Genomic DNA, 26,590 nt, shown 5'->3' with positions numbered 1-26,590 from the left:
CCCCACCTCCCATGAGGGTGCACCAGGTGACAGCCCGGTTTTGGGGGGCATCGCACCCAGTGCGCCTCCAGCACCCTTGGGCTTGAATCCCATCTTGCCAGAGCAAAACAAACCCATCCTCCCCATGCATCCGAGCCCGGCTGTCGCCCAAACCCAGCGCCGCAGCTCTCCTCGGGCAGGCGGGGGATGTTTTCCATGGCAGAGGGGACCCCGCTCACCGTTGGGCTCCCGCGGGGAGCTGCCGCAGCTCAGCCTCATGACGATGGGTGCGTAGGCCAGCTTCCCCTCCACGCAGTGCTTCCGGATGCTGTCCAGGATATTGGGGGGGAAATGGATGTGCAGGTCGCAGAGGAACACGATGCTGTGCCCGTCCTACGGGAGGTGACAGACACAAGCGGGAGGATGAGGGCAGAACAGCTCCGGGAGCGAAGCCAAGGCAAGAGCTGGTTCCTCTCCCGCACCTCACCTCGACCATGTCCACACCAGCCTGCAGCCCGGCCGAGCGCTCGAAGTTCCCCGTGCGCCGCAGGTACTGGTAGCTGAGGAGAGAGGACGGGGGTTAGTGCTGGTGACCGAAGGGGACACAGCCAAGAGGGGGACAGGGACCATCAGCAAGGAGAGGGGACCTTCTCAGGAAGGGGGTCAGATGCCTACAACTCATGCTGAGGGTCCCCCCACGGAAGCACAGGAGGTTTCTGCATCGCTGTCTCCTCCATGTGGGAAACGGGTTTAAAACCCCCAAAAAGGAGGAGGAAGAGAGGGGCAGTGAGGCAGAGACCCGTGCCAAGCTGCGGAAGGAGCAGCAGGTTGTGTGAGCACCACCAGGATGGCCTGTCCCACCACAAGGAGCCCCGCAGACCCCCCTCGGCAGCCTCGGGGGGAGCAGGGTGGGACCCAGAGCTTGCGCGGGGTGGCTTACCGGGGCAGCCGGGCATCCCGTAGGGCTTTCTCAACGTCCATGTCGTCACTGTCAAAGTCCACCAGGATGACGTTGAAGTTGGCGTCCTTCGTAGCCCCGTACAGGTGGGCCATGTCCGAGATGAACTGCTGGACCCAGCGGGCTTGGTTCTTCACTGCCAGACACAGCCACAAATGTCCCTCAGGCTCACCACGGGGGTCCCAAGAGCACCCCCTTCCCCAACCAAACCAACACCCCTTCTGATGAGAAGTGATAACCTCAGCATCTCATGAGAAGAGAGAACCTCATCCCCCTTGGGCCAGCCTGGAGGACACAACCGGGGAGCAAAGGGGTTGCCTTCCTCCTGCCGGAGGATGCTGAGGGCAGAGGGAGCAGCAGAGACCCTGCAGAGACGCTGTCACCTACCAGGTACCACGAAGTGCACCATGACGTCCTGCTTCCAGCTGAGCCGCAGGGGCCGGCACAGGACAGGTCTTCCATAGAGGATGCTCCAGGTGCTTGGCTGGGGCTCGGTGGCCCCCAGGGCTGGCCCTTCGGGGTTGGCCTCGGCGCTGTCGTCCTGCTTGCCCTGGTGCAAGAGGACGTAGACGTACTCGGAGAGCCGCACTGTCCGCTGGCCCCGCTCTGCCAGCTCCAGCTCCAGCAGGTAGCGGTTCCCCCGGGCCGTGTCCCGACGCTTCTCCACGTTGACGATCCTCAGGAGGGTGTAGATGCTACGGGGAAAGGAGAAGCACTTGAAAGCACCATCACCATGAGCTCTGCTCCCTGCAGCTCCCTTGCTCGAGGGGTTGGTCTGAACCCACCATCCAGCTCACCCAACCCCAAGAAACCAAGCGGGGCGAAGGCACGTCCTCCCAACCTCCCACCCATGTCCCGCTCCCTCCCTACCCTCCATTCTTCTCGTTGAGCTTCTCCATGTACTGTGCCACCACATCGACGACCTCACTCTCGCTCAGCTGCAGGTTGCCCGACACGTTGCAGCGCAGGTCGTTCCAGTCGGAGCGCAGGAGTTCGAAGTCCACTGAGCTGACGCTGAACGTCCTCTGCCAGTTGATGGAGTCCTCCAGCCAGCTCTGCTGCAGCTCCCCTGCCTCGTAGCTGTAGTCCGACACCTCTTCTTCCTCCTCCTCCTCTTCCTCCTGGCCCTTTCCCTCCTCCTGCTGGGATGCTGTCGTTTCTGACATCTTCAGAAAGGATGTCACCCGCGTCCCCTCTGAGCGGGTGGCCTCAGAGGAATTATAATCGGTGGTGGCCGCTGTCCTGCCCAGGGCAGGGGTCGTGTCCTCACGGGTCTCCCTACTGAAGAGCCCTTCGGTCCCCAGGGCGAGGAGGCTGGGCAGCACCCGCCACTCAGTCCCCAGCTTGGATGGATGTTCCCACCTCCTGCCACCCGCCCGCACGCTCTTCCGTCTGGCAGGGTCCCTCTCCTTGGAGATGTTGCTCAGGAGCCAGGGGGTCCGGCGGCCAGGGACGGCACGGAGCTTGCTGGAGGCGATGGGATGCTTCTGAGGGGTCCTGGAGCGAAGATGGACTTTCTTCACAGGTTTTGGGTAAAGGAAGATGCCAGGGAAGACGGGCTCCTGGGCCGGGGCTTTGCGCTTCCTCGGCTGCAGCCTGGTCACATAGACCTTCTCCTGGGCTTTCTGGGGCTTTTTGTCCTCCCTGGGTGCTGCAGGCTTGCTGGGACCTGGCATTTTGGCTTTGCCACCAAAGATGGGAACAGAGAGGTGGGGTTGGAGGCTCAGAGCCCCGGCACGCTTCGAAGATGCCAGCAGCCCCAGTTCATCCTCCTCGCCCTCGCTGGGATCCTGGGGTAACCAACTGAGCATCCGCCCATGGACCTGCTCCGGCGCAGGGCCCACGTCCTCCTCGCCGTGGAGGTCCTCGGGGACGGCCGCCGGACTGGCGCTGGCCTGGCGGGATGCGCTCCATCTTCCTGGCTGCCCAGGCGTGCTCGCCTCGTCCCGGGCCTGACCCTGCTTGTGGCGAAAGCTGTAATAGTCCAGGTCGTCTCCATAATCCCTGGTGGCCGGTGGGGTCTCTTTCCCCTTGGCTCCGGGTATTGGCCCAAAGCTCTTTTCCTTGGCTTCAAGAGGTGGGTCTGTGGGCTCAGGGCTGTCCACTTCTTCCTCCTCCTCCTCATCCTCGAGGAAATCTAGGGAGTAAAGGCAGAGATAAATACCCCAAGGGTCCCGGCCGCTCGGCGCACACTTCCCCTGCAGCATGCTGGCCCAAGACAAGGAGGCAAAGCTTGTCTCCAGCAAGAGATTAACCTGCAAACGGCCGCTGGGCAAGGGAGACAGGGCTGGCAGGCACTGACGGATGCTCACCAGGGCTGGCAGCTCCCAGCTCTGCCCGTTAACCCCGCCAAACCTTGGCTGCATCTTGGCACCACTCTTATTTCATCCGGGAGCAAACCTAGCCTGCCAGGGCTCTGCCAGGCTGCAAACTGACAGCAAGGCAGGCTCTGACCAACCCGGCTCCCGCGGGTCCCCGTGAGCATCCCGACTCCACCCCAGGTCCAGTCGTATCCAGCTGCCCACTGACTCGGCCAACCCAGGAGATGTGGGTACACGGCTTCAAGAAGCAGGGAGGGCAAATCCCAACCCTATCACCCGCTTCCCAGATCCCACAGTGCTTTGTGGCTGAGCCAAGCGGGATGCGTGACCACGGAGCGTGCGGGACGGCTCGGAGGCGAGCTGCTCCGCACAGCCCTGCCCTCCTTGAGCCCCCCGGCATTGCTGGAGGCATCCTGATGAGCCGCAGCTGGTGGGTGAGGATGCCGGGCGCTCAGCCCCGTGCCAAGCTGCCAAGAGATGCCCAAAAAGCTGCCAGCGGGGAGCGGTGACTCACTGTCTGGGTTGAGGAAGAGAAACGCTCGCTGGCGTGGATCCTCCTCCTCTTCATCCATCTTCATATACTTATAAAAACCAAACCTGGGAGACAGAGGAAAGATGAGGTCCCGGAGATAAGGGAGGGGCATACGCGCGAAGGGACGTGCTCGCACACACGGGAGCCCACGTGTGCGTAGGGAGGAACATCCCCGGCTGCAGCGCAGGCACCCAGGCACAGCCCAGCTCCGAAGGGAGCTGGGATTCCCAAAATCTAGGAGCACTGCCAGGTCTCAAGCTGTTACGTGCCCGAGAGACGGGAAAGCAGCCAGCCTGGAGGTGGCCCTTCCATGGGGACGGAGCTCAGGGACACACAGCTGAGGATGTGTCATCTCGGCACCATTTCTCCAGCTCTTTGAGTGCCCTGTTGGCATCAGCCCCTTCCTCCCCCTCCACGTACCACCCCCAAATGCTGGCACCCCAACACTTACTTCTCCAGGTAGAGGGGGGACTCCCTGTAGAAGCACTTGTTCTCCGTCTCCATGTGAGTGAGGCGTGTGAAGTCGTTGGGGTACACGAACGAGAGGTAGACCTGGGGAGATGACCACACCACCGTCACCCCGGCGCAGAGCGGGCTCGCTCCGAGGAAGTGGGGGCCAGCAGGGCTAGGAGCTGTGGACCTGAGGCCACCGGCACAGCCCCTCAACACCCAGGTGACCCCCAGCATCAGAAACACCCTGCAAGGCTTTTAATCCAAAGCCTTTTGTGTCAAGATGGGGAAGCTCAGCCTGGGACTCCAGCGAGGGACATTTTCTCCTGTATTTTAACCAGGTGGAAAGGTCCCTGTCCTGGGGTGGGGGCAAAGCGCTTTGCTTCGCCATGTCTTCCACGGGAGTGTGACCCCGTCCCCGTCGCGGGGAGACACTTACAAATTGCAGGCCCTGGTAGCGGGCGATGGGGAAGTCCTTCACCACGTAGGTGGGGCTGTAGGCACAGGGCACCAGCACGTTCTCCACTCGGGAGGCCTCGATCGCAGGGGCTGAGGAGAAGGAGCCACAGCTCAGCCCCAAGCCGTGTCCTACCACCCCCTAGCCCAGCCACCTTATAGTCTGTAGCCCAAACCATCCCAGCTTGCCCCCCTGTAGGCCCCAGCAGAGATGCCCTCCACCCAAGAGATAGGCGGAAGGTAGGAGGGATGCTCTGGGTGCCCGGGGCAGCCAGGTCCTGCCTTTTTTCTCCACCAAAGCCCCATGGAGATGTGCGAGGGTCCGGTCCCAGCCACTTACTGAGGAAGAAGGTGTCCCTGGGGTCAGACTTCAGCATGTCAGCCCCGTGCTCATCTTGCTGTGCCTCCCAGAGGTAGCTCCCGCTGTGGCTGGCCAAGGTCTGTGGGATGTGCTCCACGTGGTTCATCTTCAGGGACGATTCATCTGTAGAAGGCGAGGACAGAAGCTGAACCCCACGGGCATACAGAGCCTTGTCCCAGGAGCATCCCCCAAGGTGGCACTTCCCAACCTCTCCATCACTCCCACCAAGAGGGCTCGGAGGACTGTGGATTCCTCTGGCTCCCAGGGGAACAAGGGGAGCCGATGTGTTTGCACGAGGGCAAACCCAGCTCCTCCAGCCCTCTCACAAGCTCACAGACCCCATGACTAATCAGCCTAATGATTATTGCCATCAACTAATGAGCACGGACAGGAGAAGGGTAAAACTGATCTCAGGCAAGCAGCCCGGCTCCGATTACCGCACCACTCACCACGCTCAAAGACAAGGGGTGGGAATGCTCGCGGCTTTAACTCCCAAGGACACAGGAGTTAAACCGTGAATGTTCTTCCCCGTAGAGGTGCAGGTAAATGCAACATGAGCTTGTTTTGCCTCCTATTCAGGGACGAAGCTGGCATGTTGTCCTTGGCTATCAACCAGCCCCCAGACCTGCCCGAGGGAGGTCACCTTGCTCCGGTCACCTTGGCCATGCTCTGAGCCACCTGCCCCGAGCACCCAAGGGTGCTCCCTTTCCAGGCAGCCCTGCCTGCTGCGGAGCTGTGGGGAAGCAGGCAGGTCCTGCAGCAAACAGGACCCCCTTTCCCAAGCCCCAAGTTCTTCTGCTTGCAGCAGGGAAAGGCTCCCCAAAGGCCTCCGTGCAGCTGGCTGAGGTCGGGCTGCAACCCCTGGAAAAGCCCAGGGAAAGGGAAGGAAGGAGGATGCTCTGCGTGCTGCTGGCGTCCCCCATGCCACGGGGATGGGCTCCCCGCCAGTGATGTGGCTTTGCCCCGGGATGCTGCCGGGGTCTGAGGAAGCCGGGAAGCAGCAAAGAGAAGCAGAAAGAGCTGGCACTGACAGACAGCGGTTGGGGGGGGAATTTATCTGCACTTCATCTGTCTCATGGGCACCTGCATCAATACCAGCAATACCCCTCTATCCCTCTTCTCCCCATTGATCCCCGCCCATTGCCTGTCCCCTCCTGCCTTATCGACACCTTCCAGGGCGCGTTTGATGACCAGTCCTCCAGCGTATCGAGCACTGGGGCAGGACCCATCTATCAAGTCCTTTCTTGCTGCCAGGGAAGGGGCAGGAAGCAGAAGATCTATAGATTTAATTAAACCTTGTGCCATCCATCCCTGCTTACACGACAGCTCCTCATAACTCAGGGCCAGGCCAAGGAGCCAGCCCTCCGTGGTCTCATTAGCAGGGACGAGGCTGGAGCACCAGGAGAGCTGTGTTTCCATGGCGCATCACCTCCGCATCCCATTTTTAGGAGGGTGACAGCACACTCCCAGCGTCACCCCTACCCATCGCAGCCCCTTGCCTCCTTCCTTACACCCAGCAGAAGCTCTGGGGGGGTTGAGGGGCTGAGATCTTCCCCCAGGATCTGATTTCCCAGGATCTGGTTTCCTTCCCGGGCTCTAGTGCCATCTCTCCCTGGCTGCACCAACACGTAAGCCCCCGAGAGCTTGCTTGCCGTGGCTGCAGGCGGCCACGCGTGGCCCTTACCTGTGTACAGAGAGATGTAGGAGGAGTCGATCACTTCGAACTTCAGGCTGGGGAGGAAAACCCGCCACTAGGAAAAAATAAAAGGAGATGGAGAATGAGTGGGAGGGTGGCAGGGGTTCAGGATGCAGCTGCCCAACCCCAGGCACCCTAGGATGGGTCCTCCCCTGTCCTCAGCTCCCAGAAACTTGCCTGCGCCGATCCCAGCCCCGGCCCTGCAGGAGAGAAACAAGGGAGAGGACTGATCCTGCCCCAGCACGGACCCAGACCCATCTCCTGCCTTCATCCCAGGTGATGTGGGATTAGCAGGCATCCCCTGTGGGGTCAGAGATGGGAAGGCTCCCAGAGGTGGGGCACAGGCTCAGGCTGCTTCCCTCTCGGGACTGCCACACGGCCACCCGTGGTCCCCTGGGCCAGGCAGGCCAGATCCAGCCCCGCAGCACAGCCAAGCGTCCTGCCTCGCAGCGGAGGGACGATGCCGGGGCATGGGGCAGCTTCTCCACATGCCCCCCTTCAACCTCAGGGAACGAAGCAGGGAGGCCACAGCACCCATCACGGACCCGAGCCAAAGCCGACACACACCGAGACCTGCACCACTGCCTCTCCTTCCCGCGCCTCGCTCCAGTGCGGACGAGTTTGCATTGACGTAAGAGGGTCTTCATAGCTGCCTGCACCGATTTACCTACGTGCATTTTAAAAGCATGTCTCGAGCCTTTGTCCGGACAAGTCCTTCAATACCCACAGGGAGAGATGCATTAGGGTCCTGCTTTTTTGTTGTTGTTTCTTTCTGAACATCTAAAAGGCTTCCCTCCCCCCAGCAAAAAAGTCTCCCCCATCTATTTGTTTTTCACAGCAGAAATGCAGATCTTATCGGGACGGACTGAGCCGGAGCCCTGGGAGGGCGAGGCTGAACGATGGGGAGGAGAGAGCCAGCGAGGAAGGGGTGTTGTCAGCCTCTCTGATGCTTTGCTGGCACAAGTTTGACTCCCATGATTAATGACTGCTTGGGAGAAAAGAAACCTTTGCTAACGAGCCAACATCTTCCCCTCCCAAAGACAGCCCGAGCTCCCAACACACACGCTCCAGGCTTTGCCAGGGTTGTGCAGCCAAGGCAGACAAGTTCAGATTTGAAACTCATGGTATCTCTAAGGGAAGAAAGAAAAAAAAAAAAAAAGGGGGACTCACTCCCATCATCTCGGCCATCTCTCCCACCACCGAGCGTGGGATGCAAGCCAGCAAGGTGGGCTGCTGCTCGCAGGTGGTGTCTGGGGACCTGCCTGCTCCCACCTTACACGGTCTGGGCTCTCCTCGCCCATGGCAATGGGCTCCTCAGAGAAGCAGCCCATGGGGGGCCTTTCTCCCTCTGCCAGCCCTTCTGCAGAAGGCCAAGGAGAAAGGAGAAGGGATGGGACTGGCCACACGGAATGGGGTGTCCCAGCGCCACTGGAGCCCGGAGCAGAGGGGCTGCTCCTTTAGCATCCATTACAGGAGCACATCAGCAAGGCAGGAGCACAAGTGAGGGACGGCAGGGTGTTTAGCTCCCGAAAGACCATCAGCACGAAAGGATTGGATGAGCACGGAGAAAAGCAGCCCGTGCCAGGCGTCCTGCCCAGGAATAGCCCAGGGAGATGGGGAGATGAGCCCTAGCTCCATCGAAGCGACGCTGACTCCATCCCCTCTGTGGGCTGAGCCGCTGGCAGCCATGGGAGGCGGGAAATCGTGGCTTTGCTCCAGGATAAGGCCTTTTAACAAGCATCGGGAAAAGCCCTGGCACCGGCTTTTGCCAGGACAAGCCTCGAAAGGAGCACGGCATGGGGACGTTTACTCACGCCAACTTCCACGTGGTCTGAACCTCGGTCATCTTGTTTGTGGAGCAGCTCGAAGTAGTAGCGTCTGGAGGACATGAGGCTGCGCAAGAGGGGAAGGAGCCGGTTAGAAGTTGTTGCTGAGCTGACTGCTACCACTGCCAGGGCAATGGGAGCTCCCCTGCCAGAGGAGCCATCTCGGGAAACCCTCTCTGTCTTCCTGACACATGGCTAAACCTTCCTGCGGCAAGGAGACAGCTGGGCGATGCGGGTGTCTGCTCCCCCATCCCACTGCTGAGAAGCTTCATGAGATCGGGGGATCCCCCGTCCCCACCTCATCATCTGCAGAGGTGGCTGCAGCCCCCAGCACCTTCAGGCCATGGACCCTGGGGGCACGGTTGGTTGACCTCCTGTCCAGCCCAGACCCCACGTGCCTTTTGGTAAGAGACCATGGCCAGGGTCTCCTCCTGGGGAGGAGGAACTGGTCAGAGTCAGCGTGGAGCCAGCAGCTCCGTCTCCCCGACTCCATCCACCCGGAACAGGCAGCGGGAACAAGGACACACTTACTGTAGAGGCTTGGAGACTTGCGAGCTGAATTTGGTGAACTCTCCCGGCGCCGTCCACTCGGTGCCCAGCTGGGGGAAGGAAGGAGCGTGTGAGAGCACCGGGGACACCACAGGCCAAGCGGGCACGAGGCCCAAACCCCCCAGGCTGCGAGAATCTCTCCTCCGCCTCCATCGGGCACCATGCCATGCTGCAGAAAGGCTCCTCAGGCAGGAGGATATCCCAGGAGCTCTATCCCAGGACCTGCTTCTCCCCAGCTGGTGGCACTCCTGCCACAAGAACTTGTCACGGGCCAACAACACCAAGAGCCCAAAAATGCATGGGTGTGACGACGGACCACGGGGGTTCCAGTTGTAGGAGTTAATGCCAAGAAAATCCAGGAGCAAATATTAAATCTCCTATTCTGGGACATAAGCCGGTCTTTGGTAGCTACAATTAGAGTGGGACCAAGGGGCAGATGGTCCTTCAGAAGCCAAACCAGGCCTGGCCAAGGGCAGAGATGGGACCAGGCTGAAATAGCCCGGCATTTCCCAAGGGGGCAAAGGAACAGGAGAGCTGCCTCTGGCAAAGTCACGCACAGACCCTGCACGCTCCCTTTAAGAGCTGTTGCAGCACAGGGACTTGTAGAAGAGAGAATTAGTGGTGGCTAAAGAGTGCCCATGGGTTTGCAACATGGTTAATTGAGCACTAGGGATCCCCAAAAGGCACTCGGGATGGTTATCAGCATGCTGGGAGCAAGGAGTGAGGCACCCCGAGGGAGGAGACGCCCTCGGTGGGAGCTCGAGCATCCCTGGTTCGGGGAAAGGCAGAGGGTCGAGGACGACGGCGCGTACCTTGCCCACGAATGCAGCTAGCCGGGAGTTGGACGGACTCTCGTCGGAGCTGAGCCAGAACTCCGAATTGTCATCCGATGCCACAGAAAACTGGAAATCCCCTGGGGAGAGCAAAGGAGAAGGTCAGCACAGAGGGACACAGCAGCCCCAGTGGCATGGGCTCAGCCCCCGTGCCTCGTTGTGAGATGGGGAAACAGGGAGGGATGGACAGAGGTAACGGGGCCACCCTGGACCCCACGTCGTGGCTCCATCCTGGGTGGGATCGGGGCTTCGCCTCCCTTCAAAGCAACCAGGGAAAAGGGTCTCTGCTCCAGAAGACTCTCCTGCCCGGGAGCCGGGGGTTTGGGGACTGTCTCCAAGAGCCTTTCTGTCCTATTGTGGCCCAAGAAGGCAGGAGGCAGCTTCTCCACGTTGCTGCAGGGGGACAAGAGGCCAAGCTCCATCACTCACCATCCTTGAAAGGGTGGATGTAGCCAAAAATCCTCAGCCCGTAGTTCTTCCACTTGGGCGACACTGCCAGCTTCTTCACTGTGGTGCGGGTCTGCGGAGGAGAGACAGAGACGTGAAAGCCTGAACAGTTCATGCCCAGGCTCGTGCCTGGCACCAACATCCCCCAGCCCACCTCCTCCTTCTTATCCCGGGGTCCCATGCCCCTGGCACCAGAGGGGACGTGGAGGTCCCATCACCACCCTCCTCTTCCTCCATCCTTGCTCTGCTGGGAATTACCTGCTCTGAACCAAAGCAAAAAGCCTTCAAGCAAAGGTCTTGAGGACCAAGCCCACAGCCAGTGGAGACCCAGCAGCACCCAGAGAGGGACGAGCGGACCCTCCCTCCGACCCACCGCCATCAGGCCCGGGACTCACGTGGGGAAAGAGCGGAAAATGGAGGTTCTTCCTCAGGTGCCTCACAGCCCCTCCGCACCAGTCTTCGAAGACGTGCAAGTTTGCCTTGCCTTTGTACTGCGGGACAAGAGAGGGAGATGAGCAGGGTGTCCTCCTCCTCCACCGTCACCCCCTTTGCTGCTCCCCACCTGCTCACCTGCTCGTTCCAGGGCAAAGCCTGCTTGGTCAGGTTGAGTTTGGGGTGTGTCGTGGCCCGGTTGGACCATTGGCCTCTGGAAAACCAGCCATCCAAGTCCTGCCCGTCGTTCTGTCGAGGAAGCAGGAGGGAGAGATGAGAGACGGGGGGATCAGGGCCAGCCCAGCTGTGCTTGCAGGAGGTCTCCCTAGATCTAAACATCTCATTTGGGATGTTCAAGCATTGCCAAACCAAGGCAAAAGCTTTCAAGGCTAATGGCAAAGGAAAGCAGGGGCAGGAGGAGGCAGAAAAAAATTAGCAACGTGTCCTGGGGAGCAGAGTTTCAAAATGTTCCAGCTAACTCATTTCCCTTCCTCTGCCAAGGAGAGAAACTTCTCCCAAACAGTGAGTTTTCTGTTCACCCGAAGTATTTGCCCAGTCTGACAGGCTGCTGGAAACAGAGTATTTTGGGCTCCGTCTCCAAAAGAGCAGAAGCAATCTCTACATCTGCTCACGGGCGGAGGAAGCGGGATGTTTCTCTGCTCCCCCTCTTCCTTTAAAGGGGATTAGGTTAATCCGATCGCTTGTGTCTTGTAATTTAGAGGGATTAGGTGACCACTCACTGCCCCCCGCTTGCCGAAAAGGTGACGGGTGGCAAGAAAGAGCCGGGCGCTTCTGGAGCCCACCCAGAGCACCCTCCTCTTTCACCACATTGGCAGCCACAGGCAGAGCCGGAGCGAGCCCATGCCATCCCGCGGGCACGGCCCCAACTCTCTGCCATCACATCCCAGGGAGCACGGGCGGAGGAGGGACGAGGGACCAGCCAGCACGTGGGGAGGGAAGAGCCATCGGCCCTCTCTAAAGCACCCACCGACCTGCCACTCTGTCCCTCGCCTGGGTGATGGGAAGCTGCGCCCGTCGCACGGGGAGCTGGCTGGTGTCACAGCCCATTGTCACGGTGGTGACGCCTGCACCCAGCATCGGCCCTCTCCAGGGCTGGGACCGAGGGGGCATGGCTGTCAATCCAGGAGGATTCACTGTCATCGTCCCCCATGGCCTCAGCCGGGCAAGGAGGGACCGTGCCACCCCCCGAAGAGCGGAGCCGACCCTCTCTGAGAGCAGAGCCCGGCTCCGAGCCCAGGCGAGAACCACAGCATCGACAAAGCACAGCCCATTAGGATGCACAGTGCCAAAGAAATAATTAGCAAACTTTGCCTAAACGAACTCATTAGCGTCCTGGAGGAGGGGAGCGGTGCCCTTGGAAGACGTTATTAGGGAGGCGGCATAATTGTGCCACGCTTGTTGGAAGGATTCACCCTTCTCCCGGGGAAAGCCAACATGCGATTCCCACTATCCCCCTCCGTCCTCACCCAGCACCATCCCCTGCTTTCTCTGGGCACCACGTTTTTCTCCTTTGTCCATCTGTCCCTCATTTATGAGGAGCTGGGAGAGATCAGAGCAGGGGTCGTCCTCTCTCGCCCATCCCCTGCCAGCCAGCCAGGCGCAATCGGCCCCTTCCCCATCTGTGTTTCTCACCGCCTAAGTGCTGCCCAGCCTGAAGCTGGCTCTCCTTACCAGCACACAGCTCTCCACCCCCAGTGCCTGGAAAAACCTCTCTGTCCCTCTATGGAGAAGGAGCGGAATGGGTCTCCATCCCTTGGGTGAGATGGGTGGAGATGACAAGCCACCGGCATCCCTGCCCTGCCCCAAAGATAAAGGGCCGGCTGTGCCAACAGCAAGATCTGCAGTTCGGAGCGTGCTGGGAGGAAAGTTTTCCATCTCCTTTTTTGAAGGAGCATTTTTTTTTGCTCTGGTTTGCAGAGTCCCTTTGCTTTCAAACTGGAGTGACCTTTTCCCCCGCCTGCCCCAACAGAGGGGACTATTCACAGCCCAGCTCCCCGCAGCTGGAAACGAGGGGGGGGGTGTTCTTCGCTGAAGGCGGGCTGGGCTTTTAATTGCAGAGCCAGCGATGCTGTAGATGTCCAGTGGCTGTGAAAGGTACCGGGCAGGGCTAGGGATAAAGAGATGGGCACCAAGAGGGCTCCGGGCGCAGGGATTCGATGATGATTAATCCAGGACACAGGAGATGGTGGCTTTGCCCAGCAAAGCAGGACCTTATTGCCGTCGGCAGCTACGCAAGAGGGGGGTGCGCAGAAGATGACGCCAGACACTTCTCAGAGGAGCACAGCGACAAGGCAAGAGGCACAAGGCACAACACTAGAAGTTTCAATGGGATATTGGGGATTTCTTTTATCCACCATGAGGGCTGCTAAGCAGAACCAAAGATGTTGTGCCCTCTCCATCCTTGGATCTACTCAGCTGGACAAGGCTTGGAGCACCCTGCTCCAGCTGGCTGTGTGTTGGGTAGGGGACTTGGACCAGTGACCTCCGTAGGTCCCTTCCCACCCCACCGCGCTCCGCTCTCTGATTACCATCGGCTCCTCCTCGTGGCTCTCGCTGGAGTCCTCAGCTTTCCTCTGCCGTGTTGATGCCGGGGCCGCTGCCGGCCGCCTGCCGGGATCAGTCACCTCCCCCAGCCTCTCGCCATCTGCGAGGGGAGCAGAAGAAGGAGTGAGACCACAGCCACCTCCCATGTCCTCCCCACCCCAGTCAATGCCGCTCCTCTTTTGGGGACACCCCCTCGCCCCGGCACGGGGAAGGGCAGGCACTGCCATTGCCACTGCTCCCAGGGGGGACGACAGTGGGGGGCTCCGGCTGCAATTCCCCTCATCACATTTGTACTAAGCAGCTTGCAGCAGCTCATCAGCACCAGGTTTAATTACACCCCCGCAGCCCAGCTCGCAGCCCTTTACATGAAGGATGGCGAGGATAAGCTCCTGTGGGATCTCACCCCACATCCACCCTTGGGGACACATCCCTGCTCCCTTGCCCCTCCAGTCCCTGGCTCTCCCGGAGCATCCTACGGCTCTGCCCAGAGCACACCGGCTCCAAGCCCCCCCCAGACATATTCTCCCCAAACCCATCTTCCCACCCCCCAACACCATGCTAAAGGCACCGCCGTGAAGACCTCACTAACAGCCCCGTCGCAGATGACTTCGTTACCGTGCGCTGCATTAATTATTCCCAACCTACGGACTCCCCTCTGCAGCTCACACCCATCTTCCACGGGCTGCAGAGGGAAGGGTTATTTTAAATCGCCCTTGCTGCCCAGCATTAAAATAACCAACTTCCCCCAAAATAATGGCGCAGACTTAGAAAGCGTATTAGTTATTTTGGGGGAGCACATCCCCTTTCTCTGCCACAGCAGATGGGTGCCTCTGAATTTTTTAGACAGGCACCCCAAAACCAGGGTCAGATGGAGGGAGGTGACACAGCAGCTCCTCCGCTGCCGCAGCTCAACCATCCCTTCTGGCATCCATGTTTCAAACTGGCAACATGGGAAGCTCAACGCGATGCTCGGAGAGGCAGGTGTCTAACAGCCACCACCGTGAACACCCATGGGTCCCCCCAAAACCCAGCCGCCCCCATATCTCAATAAGGGGGAGCCCCAGACGTCTCAAGCAGCGGTGCAGCCCTGTCCCCCGGCCATGGGCATCACAGCAAGGGGGTCACCAACACCCTCCCAAGGGTATGGTGAGATGCACCCCCACCCCTCCACACCCTCCTTCCCCCCAACAGCAAGTCCTGGGGGGCCCCTACCCCCCCAAAGCAGAACAGCCTCGGTGGCTGCGGCGGTGGGAGCTGCCAGGGTGGCTTCAGACCCTGCAGCCCAGCCAGGGAGGGGCCTGGGGTGCCCCCGGACCCCCCGCCGCACGCCTCCCGTGCCATTAGTATTCCAGTGGCCATGCAGCCGGCGTCTCCTTGGAGATGGCAGCACAAATCCCATCCCCACCGCGGGGACAGGAAATTAAGCTCTAAAGCCCCTTCTTCTGCTCTCAGCCATTCTTCAGCCCCTGGCAGCTCCGACTCTCTCCTGGCAGCTCCCTGCCTCCCTCCAGCCGCCCTCCTCCCCTCACCCATCTCCATCCCCGCATCCTCCCTCCCGCGGCCCCACGGAGGTGATGGGGAGCATCGCAGGGAGGAGCGGGACTGGAGCCAGCACTCTCCTTTCGTCTTCTCCGCTCTCGAGACCCCCCCCATCACTCATCCTAGGGATGCTCCTGCCAGCACAGGCGGTGGAAATAAAGCCGATCCTCGCTGTGCTGAGGCCGCAGATGCCACTGCTCCGGCACAGAGCACTGGGGACAGCGTTATTCCCCCCCACGCTGATCTGTGGATTAATCATGGCCACGAGTAGGAGTTCAATGCTCCCAAGGGACCGGCCAAGGGCTGGGATGCAGCGGCCAGCTCTGCGGTACCCACGCAGGGTATCTCTCCCGGCCTTGGAGGAGATGAACCGCTCTTCCACCAGGTTTGCCGGCTCAGCATCCGTTTGCGATGCAGGCTGGGGGTGCCACACTGCAAGTCCTGTCCCCAGGATGGACTAAACTCCCATAAGGGCGTCTGCCACCAAAACCCAGGTCCTGGCAAGCAAACCTGAGCCAGCAGCATCCCAGGCTGCATCCCCAGGGGATGGCTTTTCGCTCACCTCTGGGTACCACACCAGGGTTTGGGCCTCTGCTAGAAGGCATCAGGTAAATTGGAGAGAGGTTATTTGATATAAATTAGAGCAAAGGGGGGAAAAAACACGTGTTCCCCTCAGCAAGGCTGTGCAGGCTCTGTCCTTGGAGGCTCTCAAGGCCCAAAGCCATGAGCCCCCCGCTCGCTCTCTGTCCCCATCACCCAGCTCCATCCTCATCAGGGACCCTCTCAAGCTCCAGCAGCTCCTCTCAGCCACCATAAAGGAGCAGGACAGGGCTTGTGCTCCTTACTTTGGTTTGTATCTAAATTAAACGCCACTGCTGCTCTGACAGGGTTTAAGTAACGCTGAGGCTCAAAACCTGCGTGCCTTCAGCAAAACCCGCTCTCTTCTCAGCGGGGAGGCAAGTGCTCGCTCCGAGAGGCGCTCGCATCCCAGGAGGAGCGAAAGCGCCAGCAGAGCCCCAGAAAAAGGCTTCCAAGCTTCTGTGCCGATGTTTATTCCCGTGCAATTCAAATATTGCATAGGAAAGTCAAGAGCAGCCTTAGCCAAACACCCAAATGCTAATCAGCCTGTGTGGGAACTGGAAATATATGCCCCCCTTGAGAGGGAAAGGCCAGCACCTTGTACCAAAGAGCATCACTTTGCTCCCCCCAAAAAACCAAGCCCCTTTGGTCTGAACCTCACCCCTGCGAGAGAGGAGCGGGTCCGGGGGTACGAGAAGAGGAGGGAGAAAGCAGCACTGGGAGGAACGGGGATTTCGGTTTCCCCATGGCTTTGTTTCGTCCTACGCATCCTCACAGCGCCCTCCGGGACCCCCCGCCAGCCATGCCCAGCCCGGCTGCTCCTCCAGCATCCCCCCGGGATGCCCACCCAGCACCGCCATGCTGATCAGTTCTGCTAACCTGCCTCTTTCTCTTTTTCAAGGACCATAAAGAGCTGCGTAAAGGCGGGTAGCAGGGGGTGAGAGGATGGGGGAAGGTCTGGAGGACGAGCAAGGGACCTGCTCGCTCAGGGGACGGCATTACCTCAGGGATGCTCGGCAGGAATGCATTAAGAGCAATTCCCCAGCGAGCGCGATGCTAAAGCTTTCAGAGCAGCACAAGGAGGGGGCAGGAGATGCGCACGCCATCGCACGAACCAGCTCTGAGTCACGGCAGCCTCCAAAGAACGAGCCAGGGCCGGGAGCGGTCCTCGGGATGAGACCATGGGTGCAAGGGACCAAGCACCAACCCCATCACACGGCACAGAAACCAGGGCGATGCCTCCCCAGGGGCGATGAGTTTCCCTGTTATCACGGTCATGTAAACCCGCTTCGTGCCGCCTCCCCCTCCGCCGGGAAGCACAGAGGGCCTTTCACGCAGCGAACTCCGGCCTCCCCACCTCCCTCCTCTTCCCCTCCTGCTCAGCTGACAGCACGCAGCTCGCTCGCCCCGAACACAGGCCCTTTCTTCGGTTGGGTTTCGGAGCCGGGATTTCTCTTGCAGCTTTCTGGACCCTTTCCAAACCCTCCAACATGGTTAGAGATGCCCCTCGCTTACGCTTCCTCCTGCATCTCCTAATTGCTTCTAATTAGTCTCCCCTCCACGGTCGCTTGCTGCAAGCTTGCTCTGCTCTCACCTACCACGTTCCCAGACCAGTCCCCCAGGGATAAACCCAGACACAGCCCAGCAAGCTGAGCTCCCTCAGCACAAATGGCGGGGAGCTCACAGGAGCATCCGCAAAAGGCTGGGATTCCCAAAATCCCTGGCTCCTGCCCTCCAGCTGGATGCTCGGCACTGACAAGCTCTGGCTGCTCAACAGGAAGGGTCCCATGGGGAGATGTCAGGTGGGATGCTGGTCCTGGCCATCAGGCAACCACGTACGGAACGGATGGAGCCACCAGGGAGAAACTGCCGGGATGAGGTGGCGGTCGGGGAACGCCTTGGTGTGCTCTGCCCAGCTCCAGCTACGCCTGCGGCTCTGCTCCCAGCCCCTGCAAAGCCCTGATAAAGATGCAGGCAAGCTGGCTGGGACTGGAAAAATGATGATATTCCAGAAAAACATCGCGTCTGAGCTCAAACGCCCAAAATCTTGTGCTAAAAAAAAAAAGCATTTAAGCTGCAATTTGGAAGTGCCCCATGGGGCATCCCGGGAACTGTGATTTGGTTTCCCTCGGGGGGCACGGCACCGTGCCCCGGGGGATGCGGCTGGCGAGGGCAGCCCGGCCGCGGGAGGAGACGCCTATGCCTGCGAGGAAGCCTCAGCACCGCTGCACGCGGGAGCCTACGGTTGCCCACCAGCTGCCCCGACGAGCAAACCGTGACCGGAGCGATGGAAAGGGAGATGGATGGATTTAGCTCAGTGCTCCAAGAAATCCCCCCTGGGGGCGACCATCTGCTCCCCTGTCTTCCCATTCCTGCAGCAAAATCCACACTGGATGGGAGATGCCAAAGCAAGCCGGAGCTGCCTCCAGCCCAGCTGCGAGCAGCCTTGCCACCGTCCATCCCTGAAATGCCGGTGGACTGGGCTGCAACGGGTTGCCAAAACCATCTAGGCATGTTCAGAGCTGCCTCTTACCCTGGATCCCTACCTCCCGCTAAAAAGATGAGCTGGGAAGCAGCACCACGGCCCGTGCACAGGAGATAGGGAAAGGCAAGGGGAAATCCAGCCAGAGCCAGAGCTTCCCCACCGACGCCAAGCCCTCTGCTCTAACCCAGAGCTGGAGGTGGGTTTTGCTACTCACAGAAACACAAGCCTGGGATTTGCTGCTCTCCTCATCATCCCAAAGCTGCTCCCCAGCACACCCCAAAGCCGAGGGATGGGTGGTGGGGGTGAGATGCAGGACAAGCGCCGGTCCCAGGCTGCCCACCCTGAGGGATAACGTTGCACTTCCCAGCGACACAGGGCTGCTCCTCCTTTTTGGCTTGGGGACAGAGCCTGTCAGAGCAGCCAGCTCTGACGCTCAAAAATCAGGCAAAGCCTTTGGAGGCTGGAAAACACAAGGGCCTGGGTTAATTCCCTTAATTCCCGCTGCCAGCTGCTGCAGGAGACCTTGGGATCAACACAGGAGATTGCCGAGGGACCTTCAATGGGCACAAGCTGCTACCTCACCTGCCTCGGAGGATACAGATACAAGAGGAAAGGCCACGGAGGAGCTGGGATGGGATGGGATGGATGCCCTGCATCTCCGTGCCACAAGGAAGCGCTGCTCAGGAATGTGCTGGAAACACTGGGACAACACTGTGAAGGTCAGGACGCTGAGGACCAGGTTTCGGGCATGCTGAGTGCCCCCAAGTCTGAGCTGACATCTTTGGAGACCCACCACCCAAGCAAGGTCTGTGCATGTCCTGGCTGCCTCTGATCTCTGACCTTCTGCGGGATGCTTTTGAGCTCTCCAAATCCAGAAGGACGGCAGAGGGACAAAGCTTCTCCAGCATCCAGTCTGGCTACTCTAAGTCTGTCCACATGGCTCAGAAACACTGCAAGGCTTCCGTAAAGAAACTCTTGCCCATCCAGATCATCGCACCCATCCCCCCTCTCCCCATAGAAAAAGAGAACTCAAACTCTACCAAACCAATGAGCCTGCAAAGAAAGTGGGGGGAAAAAAACAGCCCTGCTCTTGGGAAAAGCGTGGTGGCACGTGAAGCTACGACCGTGCTGAAGGGGAACACCAAGCCCCAGCGAGATGTGGTACCCGTGTTGGGAGGATGGTGGTGAAAGAGGGATGAAGGCGGCAACGTGAGCCAGAAGACGCACCAGGGACGCAGCAAGCGGGCGAGCAGCTCAGGGAGAACCATCCCGAGCATCTGCCGTGGGTTCAGGGAACAGCAAAGGAGGGCAGCCCAACTCCGACGCCTTCCCAGGGCGAGGAACGGGGCAGCTCGGGGGAGCGGGTCTCTGCCCAACAAGTCCTTACCAGCGAGGAGAGACACCAGATCCACAGCTGCAAAAGCAACGGTGTTAAACTGGGTTTACACCCCGGGGGAATTCAGGCTGATCTCTCCACGCATTCACACAGGCACAGGAGCCTGGCAGCCAGTAACAAATGAATCCCAAACCACATCAGGACCGGCAGCAGAGCGATGCCTGGGGAGGTGCCCACCTCCACAGGAGCCAGCGGGAAGGAGAGTGGGCAGAGAGTGGGCAGAGAGCGGGCAGCCCCCTCCCAGGGCTCTGGTGCCCGTCCTCGGCCCTGAGAGCTGCTAACGCGCCTGTTTTCCCCTGCAATGTGAATGGTGACATCTCTCCGGCCACACAGGACCACCGCAGGACCGCTCCACGCCCCTGCACATCCTCCCAGGATGCCGCCACGGGGCAGAAAACCGAGCCCATCCCTCGGGGCTCAACCCCCAAGGGCTGAACGGGGGCAGCCTGCCGTGATGGGCCTTGGGGGGAGCGGAAGGAGCAGCCATGTGAAGCGAGGTGACATTTAAACCCAGACAGAGCTGCAGCAAAGGTGGCAGTGTTGGCATTTTTATTAAACCCACCGGTTTAATTACCAACAGCGTGGTGCTCTCCAGTGCAGACACAGCCTCCGAGTCAGCTGCCAGAGAAGAGGCGTGTGAGCATCCCTCCACCGACCCTCCTAACGAGCTGTTAAGCAATTATAATTAGCGAGCAAGGAGTCAATATTGCAAACCCCCTTCCACCGCCGCAAAAACGCAGCGCTGCCCGCCAGGGAAAAACAACACCGCGCTGCCCGCAGCGCTGCCTGCTCCACGGCAGCCGGGGGAAACCCGGGCGGCGGGTGCTCACACAGGCTGGGTGACAGGAGGTGACATCGATGGGGTGGAGGAGAACGGGGCTCGTGACTGCGATGGGGATGCAGGCAGGGGTGCAGGATCAGTCCCCCGGGCAGCCCTTCCCTGCCTGCTTTGGTGGCACTTCTACCTGCCGCCGGCTGAGAAAAGGGTTTCGTTCCAGCCCCTGGGTCACTGCCTCAAGGCACAGACGCCAAGGGAACTAGAGGAGCGAGGGGATTTTTTTTTCCTGCCTCCCCCAAACCAATTCATTTCATGCTGTTTACCCACTCTGTGACATCCCTCTCAGCCAGCACAATGGAAATCAATGCCGAATCGCTCAGGGCCAGCGATGGAGCTGCCATGAGACCACTCAAGCTGACAGACACCCTCCAGGAGAGGCAGCCCCGACATTTCCACGCTCAACTCAGGGTCCCGAATCCCTCCTGTGCACTGGCAGCACCCAGATCTGCCCCATTTTCCCCCAGCTCGCACCTCACCGCACATCCCTTGCCCTCCATCTCCTCCAGCATTGTTTCATTTTGCCCCAGCTCCAAGCCGTGCTGGAGCGGCTCCGGCCGGACCATGCACCCGTCCCCCCGCCCTGCCCATTTCGATGGGGACGATGCTCCCTCACGGCCCTCGGCACGAAGGTTTCGCTTCCCGGGACACAGCCTCCGGAGAAGGCTACTCGTAGCCTGTGATGCGCTGGGAATCAGGCAGAATTTATTTCAGTCTAAAAGTATTTCAGCCCCCGACCTCCACGCTGCCCTGCAGACAGCCTGTGGGGTTCACCATTTCACCTGCCAGCTCTCCAACCTGTTTCAGCCAGCGTCTGGTTTATCTCCACCAGCCCCAGGTGCTTTTAACCTTTTCCTTTGCTTTAATTTGGCAGCGAATTCGGCTGAGCTCTACCCCTCTGCGGGGACCATCCGTTCCCCAAAATCCGCCTGCGCATCACACTTGTGCGGTCCTGCCGGTCAGCAGCCGGCTCCCACCTGTCTCCTCGCCCAGCCGAAATCCCTCAGTCCTGCCATTGCCAAGGCAACCAGCCACCGATACCTCGATACCTCGGGGCGGCTGCTCATCTCCTCCCAAAGAGCAGCTCTGGAGAGGCTCAGCCGTGGCACAGTGCCGGGACGGGATGGAGGGGAGACGCACAGCGGTGCTGGGAAGGATAAAGCTCCCCAAACACCAACACAAAGAGCTCCTGGTGCTTGGGAAAAGCCCGTACCGCAGGGTGTGGAAAGTGGTTTGCCCCTCCCGAGCATCTCCAGACAGACAGCAGCTACGCCTTCCGAGCAGAACGTTTTCCTAATAAAAAGCCAACATTCCCGTGCCAGCCCTCGCAGCCATCACCTCCAGGCCAGGGGAAGCTGAACGCGATGGCAGCGGTCAAGACGGGTGTCACCCGCCAAGACACCCATATGGGTAACCCGCAGCACCTCCCAGCACAGCCATGGCCACCCAAGCACCCACTGCCAGAGCGGTGCCATGCCCGGTGCTGCCCTGGGCTCGGAGGGCATCGAGCCGGCCGGCTGTGGGACAGGGCTCCCCTGCATCGCGCCGCCGCGGCCAGTCCCGGCACGCCAGGGCCCACCTGCTCCTCGCCCCCCCTCCGCCGCCGCGCTCCCTCAATCGCCTCTTTGATGCCGAAGCCGGCGGCACAGAGAGGGCTGTGACCATGGCCGCGCAGCTGGCGCCTGCTGGGGATGCGCTTGCCACCCCGCATCCCTCCGAGCCCGGCGGACGCAGGCAGCGGGCAAAGGTCCCCGCCACGCCAAATCCCCCGGGATGCCGTGCTGGATGAGCAGAGCTACGGGTCCTCCGATGCCCTCCCTGGGATTCTCCGAAGGCTGCTCAACTCCACCACGGCACGGCGAGGCTGGAGAAGCGCTGTGCGCCTGAGGGGCCTGCCGCCCCAGCACTTGGCCAGCCAGGCTTTCCGGAGGCCCTTCCAAACAGATCCGCCTCTCTCCCAGACACAGAGGAGGCAACCAGCGACCCCGGCTCACTGCAGAGCACCAACAGCTCCGCCGTGAAAGGAGACTTCAATAGAACAGGAAAACAGCGCAGGAAATTAATTGACAGCAAATGTCCACATTAAAGGGAATGGGGAATATTTTTTATCAGGGTGTTTTATGTCTTTTTTTTTTTATGTTTTTAAAAGGACTTCAGCTGCCAGGACTTGGAAGAGCCTCCATGGCTGAGGAGCGATGAAGGGACAGAGCGCTTTGCTCTCTTCTTCTGCCGTCACCGAGGTCCAGCGGGACCCGCTGACCCATCCCCACATGGACACGCACGTGCCGAAACCATCCCCTCTGCCCGGGGCCTGGGGTTTCTGCAGCGACCGGAGCGACAAAGGCACCCACAACATCCCTTCCCCGGGGAGGGACCGCGCAGCTCCCAGGAGGGCAGAGCAAAGGGCGAAGCATCCCTAGAAATAAACCGCGTCCAGGCTCCTGCCGTCACACGCTCGGTGCCCGAAACTCTGGGGCGTGCAGGGTGAATCCCCAGGGATCCGCTCCCACCCTCGCCCGCCCCACACCCAAGTGTTTCGGGCAGAGGCAGCAGGACCCAGGGCCGGGGTTATAAAGCCCTTTTCCCTGGGTACGGGGTCAGATCCAGGCTCCCCCCATGCCCTGCCCCACTGGTCACAGCTGTGGGCAAGAGGACCAGCTCCGGCACCGAGCCCAGCTCAGGGTCCCCACGCCGTCGCTCCAGCACGCCACAACACCAGGGACAGATGGCCGGAGCAGAGGCAGGATCAGGCTCAGGCGCCCTGCCCTGCCCCACTGCTGGGGTGCATCACAGCAAGCCCTTAGCCCCCCGACCAGCGGCGAGCAGAGCTGCAGCAACCAGCAGCGGGAGGGCAGAGTTAAGGATAAAACCAAATGGGTTACGCCAGCGTGATTTGCTTTGCTATCAAGCCCTGCCATTTCCCACCTCCCCTGGCTTCAAGGGCCTTTTTGGGGACCCCCTGGATGCCAAGGGGACTGGGCCGCAGCCGGGCTGGGGAGAGGTGCTGCTGCAGGGTGGTTCAAAGCCAGTTGTGCCTTTGAACAGCCAAATTTTTGCCTTTGAATAACCCAAAATAGGTACCTGCCAAATTTTTCCCATACTTCTCCCCCATCACCTGCCAAAAAGCCCCGAGACGCTCACAGCCCCCCCCAACCACAGGACAGGGCTCGCTTGTCCATCCACCCGCCTCCTTTTCCACCCGGCTCGCTCTCGGCAGGTCCGGCGTGGTGACAAAGAGCCGATTCAGTGGCGCACCTGAGAGGAGCAGGGCAAGGAGCCCAGGGCAAACCAGGCCACAGCCCAGCAAGGAAGACGAGGGCTGCAGGGCTTCCCGGCCGAAGAAACCCTCCCAGTGACACCAAAACCAGTCCACTCCCCTGGCTCCAAACCTCCCTTTTCGGCAGCAGGGATGGGACCAGCGTTCTCCGCACCGGGACCCCGCGCCGAGGGGGTGTCTGTCTGGGGAAAGCAGCCTTTTCTAGCAGGGACAGGAGAGCGGGGCGATGCCAAGAGAAAGAAAAGCAGTACCCAGCCTCCTCGCAAACCCCGCTGCCCTTCCTCTTCAAAGGGCTCTTTCTCATCCTCTTCCCTACCTGCTCCCGGCATCCCTGACAAAAGGAATGAAACCCACCGCTGTTTGCAGCGTTTCAGCCTCCCAATTAAAATCAAAGGATACATCACAACCGCTCTGTCCAAAAGAGATGCGCTATCCCCTGCAGCTCGGGGGAAACGCTGCTGCACGTCATCCCAGCCCTTCTCCCTGCCACCCTCCCCGCGCGCGAGGCCCCGCAGGACGGGTGCCCAGGCAGGGGCAGGCGAGGACGAGGCTCCGCAGGCAGCGGCGGGCTGAGCCGAACAAAGAGCATCCAAGCCATCGCTGCCTCTGGCTCAGCGCATGTTTGGGAGCCCTCCGGACCACGGCAGCGGGGTGCCCCCTGCTCCCGCAGGCCAGCGGCTCTTCCTCCAGACAAAGTTCAGGGGGACGCACGCAGCTGGACCCGGGCAGAGCCACGTCCCATGGGTATCAAGAAGCCCAGCTGGGTTTTCCTCCCCAGACGGCCCTGCTTTCGCCGTGAATTGGGTTTAGCATCCTCCTCGCCTCCTCCAGCACACAGCCTGCGCTCCCCCGGTCGCGAAACCTTCCTAAAACCTGGCTCCCGGCGCCGCCACGATACCCCCGCGTGCTAAATCACTGCCCCGAGGAGACGGCTGCCGGGGGAGCAGGGCCAGCCCCGCACCCCTGCTAAGAGCCAATTTAGATTTTTACTGTAATTTTTCTCCCTTCTTCCTTTTTTTTCCTTTCCACCTGGCATGCCAGCATTTCCACCCCATTGACTTGGAGCAGTTTCCAGCCGGGAGAACACCGTAATGGCCTCATTATTTCAGATGAGGAATCTGTGTGTTCAATTAGGCAGAGAAGGGTAATTATCTACTTGTAGAAGATAAGAAAAGGGGGGTTATTTTATCAGGGACTTAACACCAGCACAGTTCCCAGCCGAGTCCCTGGCTGCTCCAGCTCCACAGGCGACCGCCGGCTGGGCCGGGGGACACCGGTACCCCTGAATAATCCCCCCGCGCCTTCACCGTGCTCCTCAACGCACGCAGACCCCACCGCCGCCTCCTGGCCGGGTCCTCCCCACCTTACACCCCCCCAAGCTACCAAAAAGCCTCGTGCCCTGCACCTTCAGCCTCCAGAAAGTACATCTGCTTGGTGACACTTCATTTAATGAGTAATTAACCTTTTTTTCATACAGCCTCTGCCAGCTGACGCAAGCCAGGCAGCATCCTCAGCAGCAGGCAGACAGGTACTGGCTCACAGTGGCCACAAAAAAACCAAATCATCTCCAAATCTCAGACAGCTTTTGGTGCCCAGACCCTTGCGGTGATGCTGAAGAGCCCTGCATCCTCCCCAGCCACCTCTCCCCCTCTGGGGACAAGCGTCCCCCCATCCCTAAGGGGTCTGGGACCAGGACACACCGAGCTCCCCACAGCGGGGTCCCAGCTGGCGAGGGATCCCACAGCCATGCGGATCAGGGAGGAGAAAGGAGACACGCAAGCCAGGAGGGCACGGTGACCCCCCTCCCACTTGCTCACCCCAGCCCAGGGACACCTGCTAAGCCCTGGGGAATATTACATTAAATTAAATTAAATAAGCTCCACCACCGGCTTGGGGGAGGCCTCTGGCAAAAGCTGGGAGATAGAGGAGAGCAAACCCCATCCCCACTGCGGCGGGACCCCCATGGCCATGGGAACCAAGCTTTTCCCCCAGCACGGCACGAAGGCAGCTTCAACGCAAGCGAGGTGGAGGGGAAAACATCTCCAGGTCGCGGGGGGCTGCCCCGGAGCCCCCCTCCAGCACAGCTCTGCCTTTCAGCTCTCCCCATGGCTCAGCCCCAAACCCTTCCCTCTCCCCCCAAACTCTTGCCCCGAGCTTCTTCTTGGATATATTCTTTTTTCCTTAGATATATTTTTTATTCCTTTTTTTTTTTCTATTCCATTCAATATTTTTCCAACTAAAACGGCTCCCTGGCTCTCCCACTCCGGCTCTCTGCTGGGCTGCAGCAGCAGGACTAGGGTCCGTCGACACACGACCGAATCCCTTCCCCAGTCTCCACCCAACCCCTCTCCATCCCCACATTTCAAAAACAGGCTCAGCGGGACCTAAACTCCAGCTTTGCCGCACGTTTGCCCAGGCTTTAGGCACCAACTGGAAAATCCCAGTGCAAGGAGCAGCATCTCCGGTCCCGGACAGCAGAGAGGAGCATGATGCAGCCCAGGAGAGGTCCAGCTTCCCCTGGGGAACCACCCACCTCGCCGCACCCCAGCCAGAGAAGGTGCCCGTGCCCCCCATGGCATGGGGCAAATCCAAACCCCATCGCCAGACCAGCAGAAAACACCACTGGAGCATGGTCCTCACCTGGCACCTCCCAAGCCATGATCTGCCCGCGCCGTCCCATCCACCGCACACCCCCATCTCTCTCCCCACCTCCTGCGGACCCTCTTCTCCCCCGAAGCCATGTGCCGACCGCCGCCGGCTCGCAGCCGCCCAGCTGCGCTGCAGCCGCAGGGCTTCCCCGCTGCGAGCCGGAGCAGGGCTGTGCGTGGCCGTGCATCTCCTCGCTGCCACAGCAAACCCTACGGCCGCCCTCGGGGCGTCCTGAGGGGCAGGCTGGGATCCTGGGCACGTAGGGAGGAGGCGGGGGAGAGCGGGAATAGGCACCCATCGAGTCAGCACCCAAAAACGCACCCAGGGCAGGCGTTTGCTCGCCGGTACGCAGGCGTTGCCCTGTGCATCCTCCCTGGATGAAGCCACGGAGGAAAATCTCCTCTCACCCTCGCGCCGCTGCGTCC

The 26,590-nt window shown here is 60.3% G+C and overlaps 1 protein-coding gene across 6 annotated transcripts in view; it reads right to left on the bottom strand.

Moving 5' to 3' along the window:
- B4GALNT4 (beta-1,4-N-acetyl-galactosaminyltransferase 4) overlaps positions 1 to 26,590 on the bottom strand; it is a 42,239-nt gene that overhangs the window by 1,411 nt on the left and 14,238 nt on the right. For all 6 annotated transcript variants that reach the window (XM_087739382.1, XM_087739349.1, XM_087739366.1 and 3 more), the window contains exons 2-18: positions 13,390 to 13,505; positions 10,979 to 11,089; positions 10,804 to 10,899; positions 10,391 to 10,481; positions 9,941 to 10,041; positions 9,111 to 9,178; positions 8,568 to 8,646; positions 6,742 to 6,808; positions 5,037 to 5,180; positions 4,680 to 4,789; positions 4,242 to 4,342; positions 3,773 to 3,855; positions 1,808 to 3,074; positions 1,325 to 1,632; positions 920 to 1,073; positions 467 to 539; positions 219 to 372 (exon numbers count right to left, since the gene is read on the bottom strand). In XM_087739382.1, coding sequence (XP_087595508.1) covers positions 219 to 372; positions 467 to 539; positions 920 to 1,073; positions 1,325 to 1,632; positions 1,808 to 3,074; positions 3,773 to 3,855; positions 4,242 to 4,342; positions 4,680 to 4,789; positions 5,037 to 5,180; positions 6,742 to 6,808; positions 8,568 to 8,646; positions 9,111 to 9,178; positions 9,941 to 10,041; positions 10,391 to 10,481; positions 10,804 to 10,899; positions 10,979 to 11,089; positions 13,390 to 13,392 — 3,010 coding nt within the window. In that variant the 5' untranslated portion in view covers positions 13,393 to 13,505. The remainder of the gene's footprint in view (positions 1 to 218; positions 373 to 466; positions 540 to 919; positions 1,074 to 1,324; positions 1,633 to 1,807; positions 3,075 to 3,772; positions 3,856 to 4,241; positions 4,343 to 4,679; positions 4,790 to 5,036; positions 5,181 to 6,741; positions 6,809 to 8,567; positions 8,647 to 9,110; positions 9,179 to 9,940; positions 10,042 to 10,390; positions 10,482 to 10,803; positions 10,900 to 10,978; positions 11,090 to 13,389; positions 13,506 to 26,590) is intronic.

Source organism: Nipponia nippon, unplaced genomic scaffold (assembly GCF_047370975.1).
Source record: "Nipponia nippon isolate SJK-2023a ecotype South Korea unplaced genomic scaffold, ASM4737097v1 scaffold_10, whole genome shotgun sequence".
NCBI lineage: Eukaryota > Metazoa > Chordata > Aves > Pelecaniformes > Threskiornithidae > Nipponia > Nipponia nippon.
This window is presented reverse-complemented; position numbering and strand designations above follow the sequence as displayed.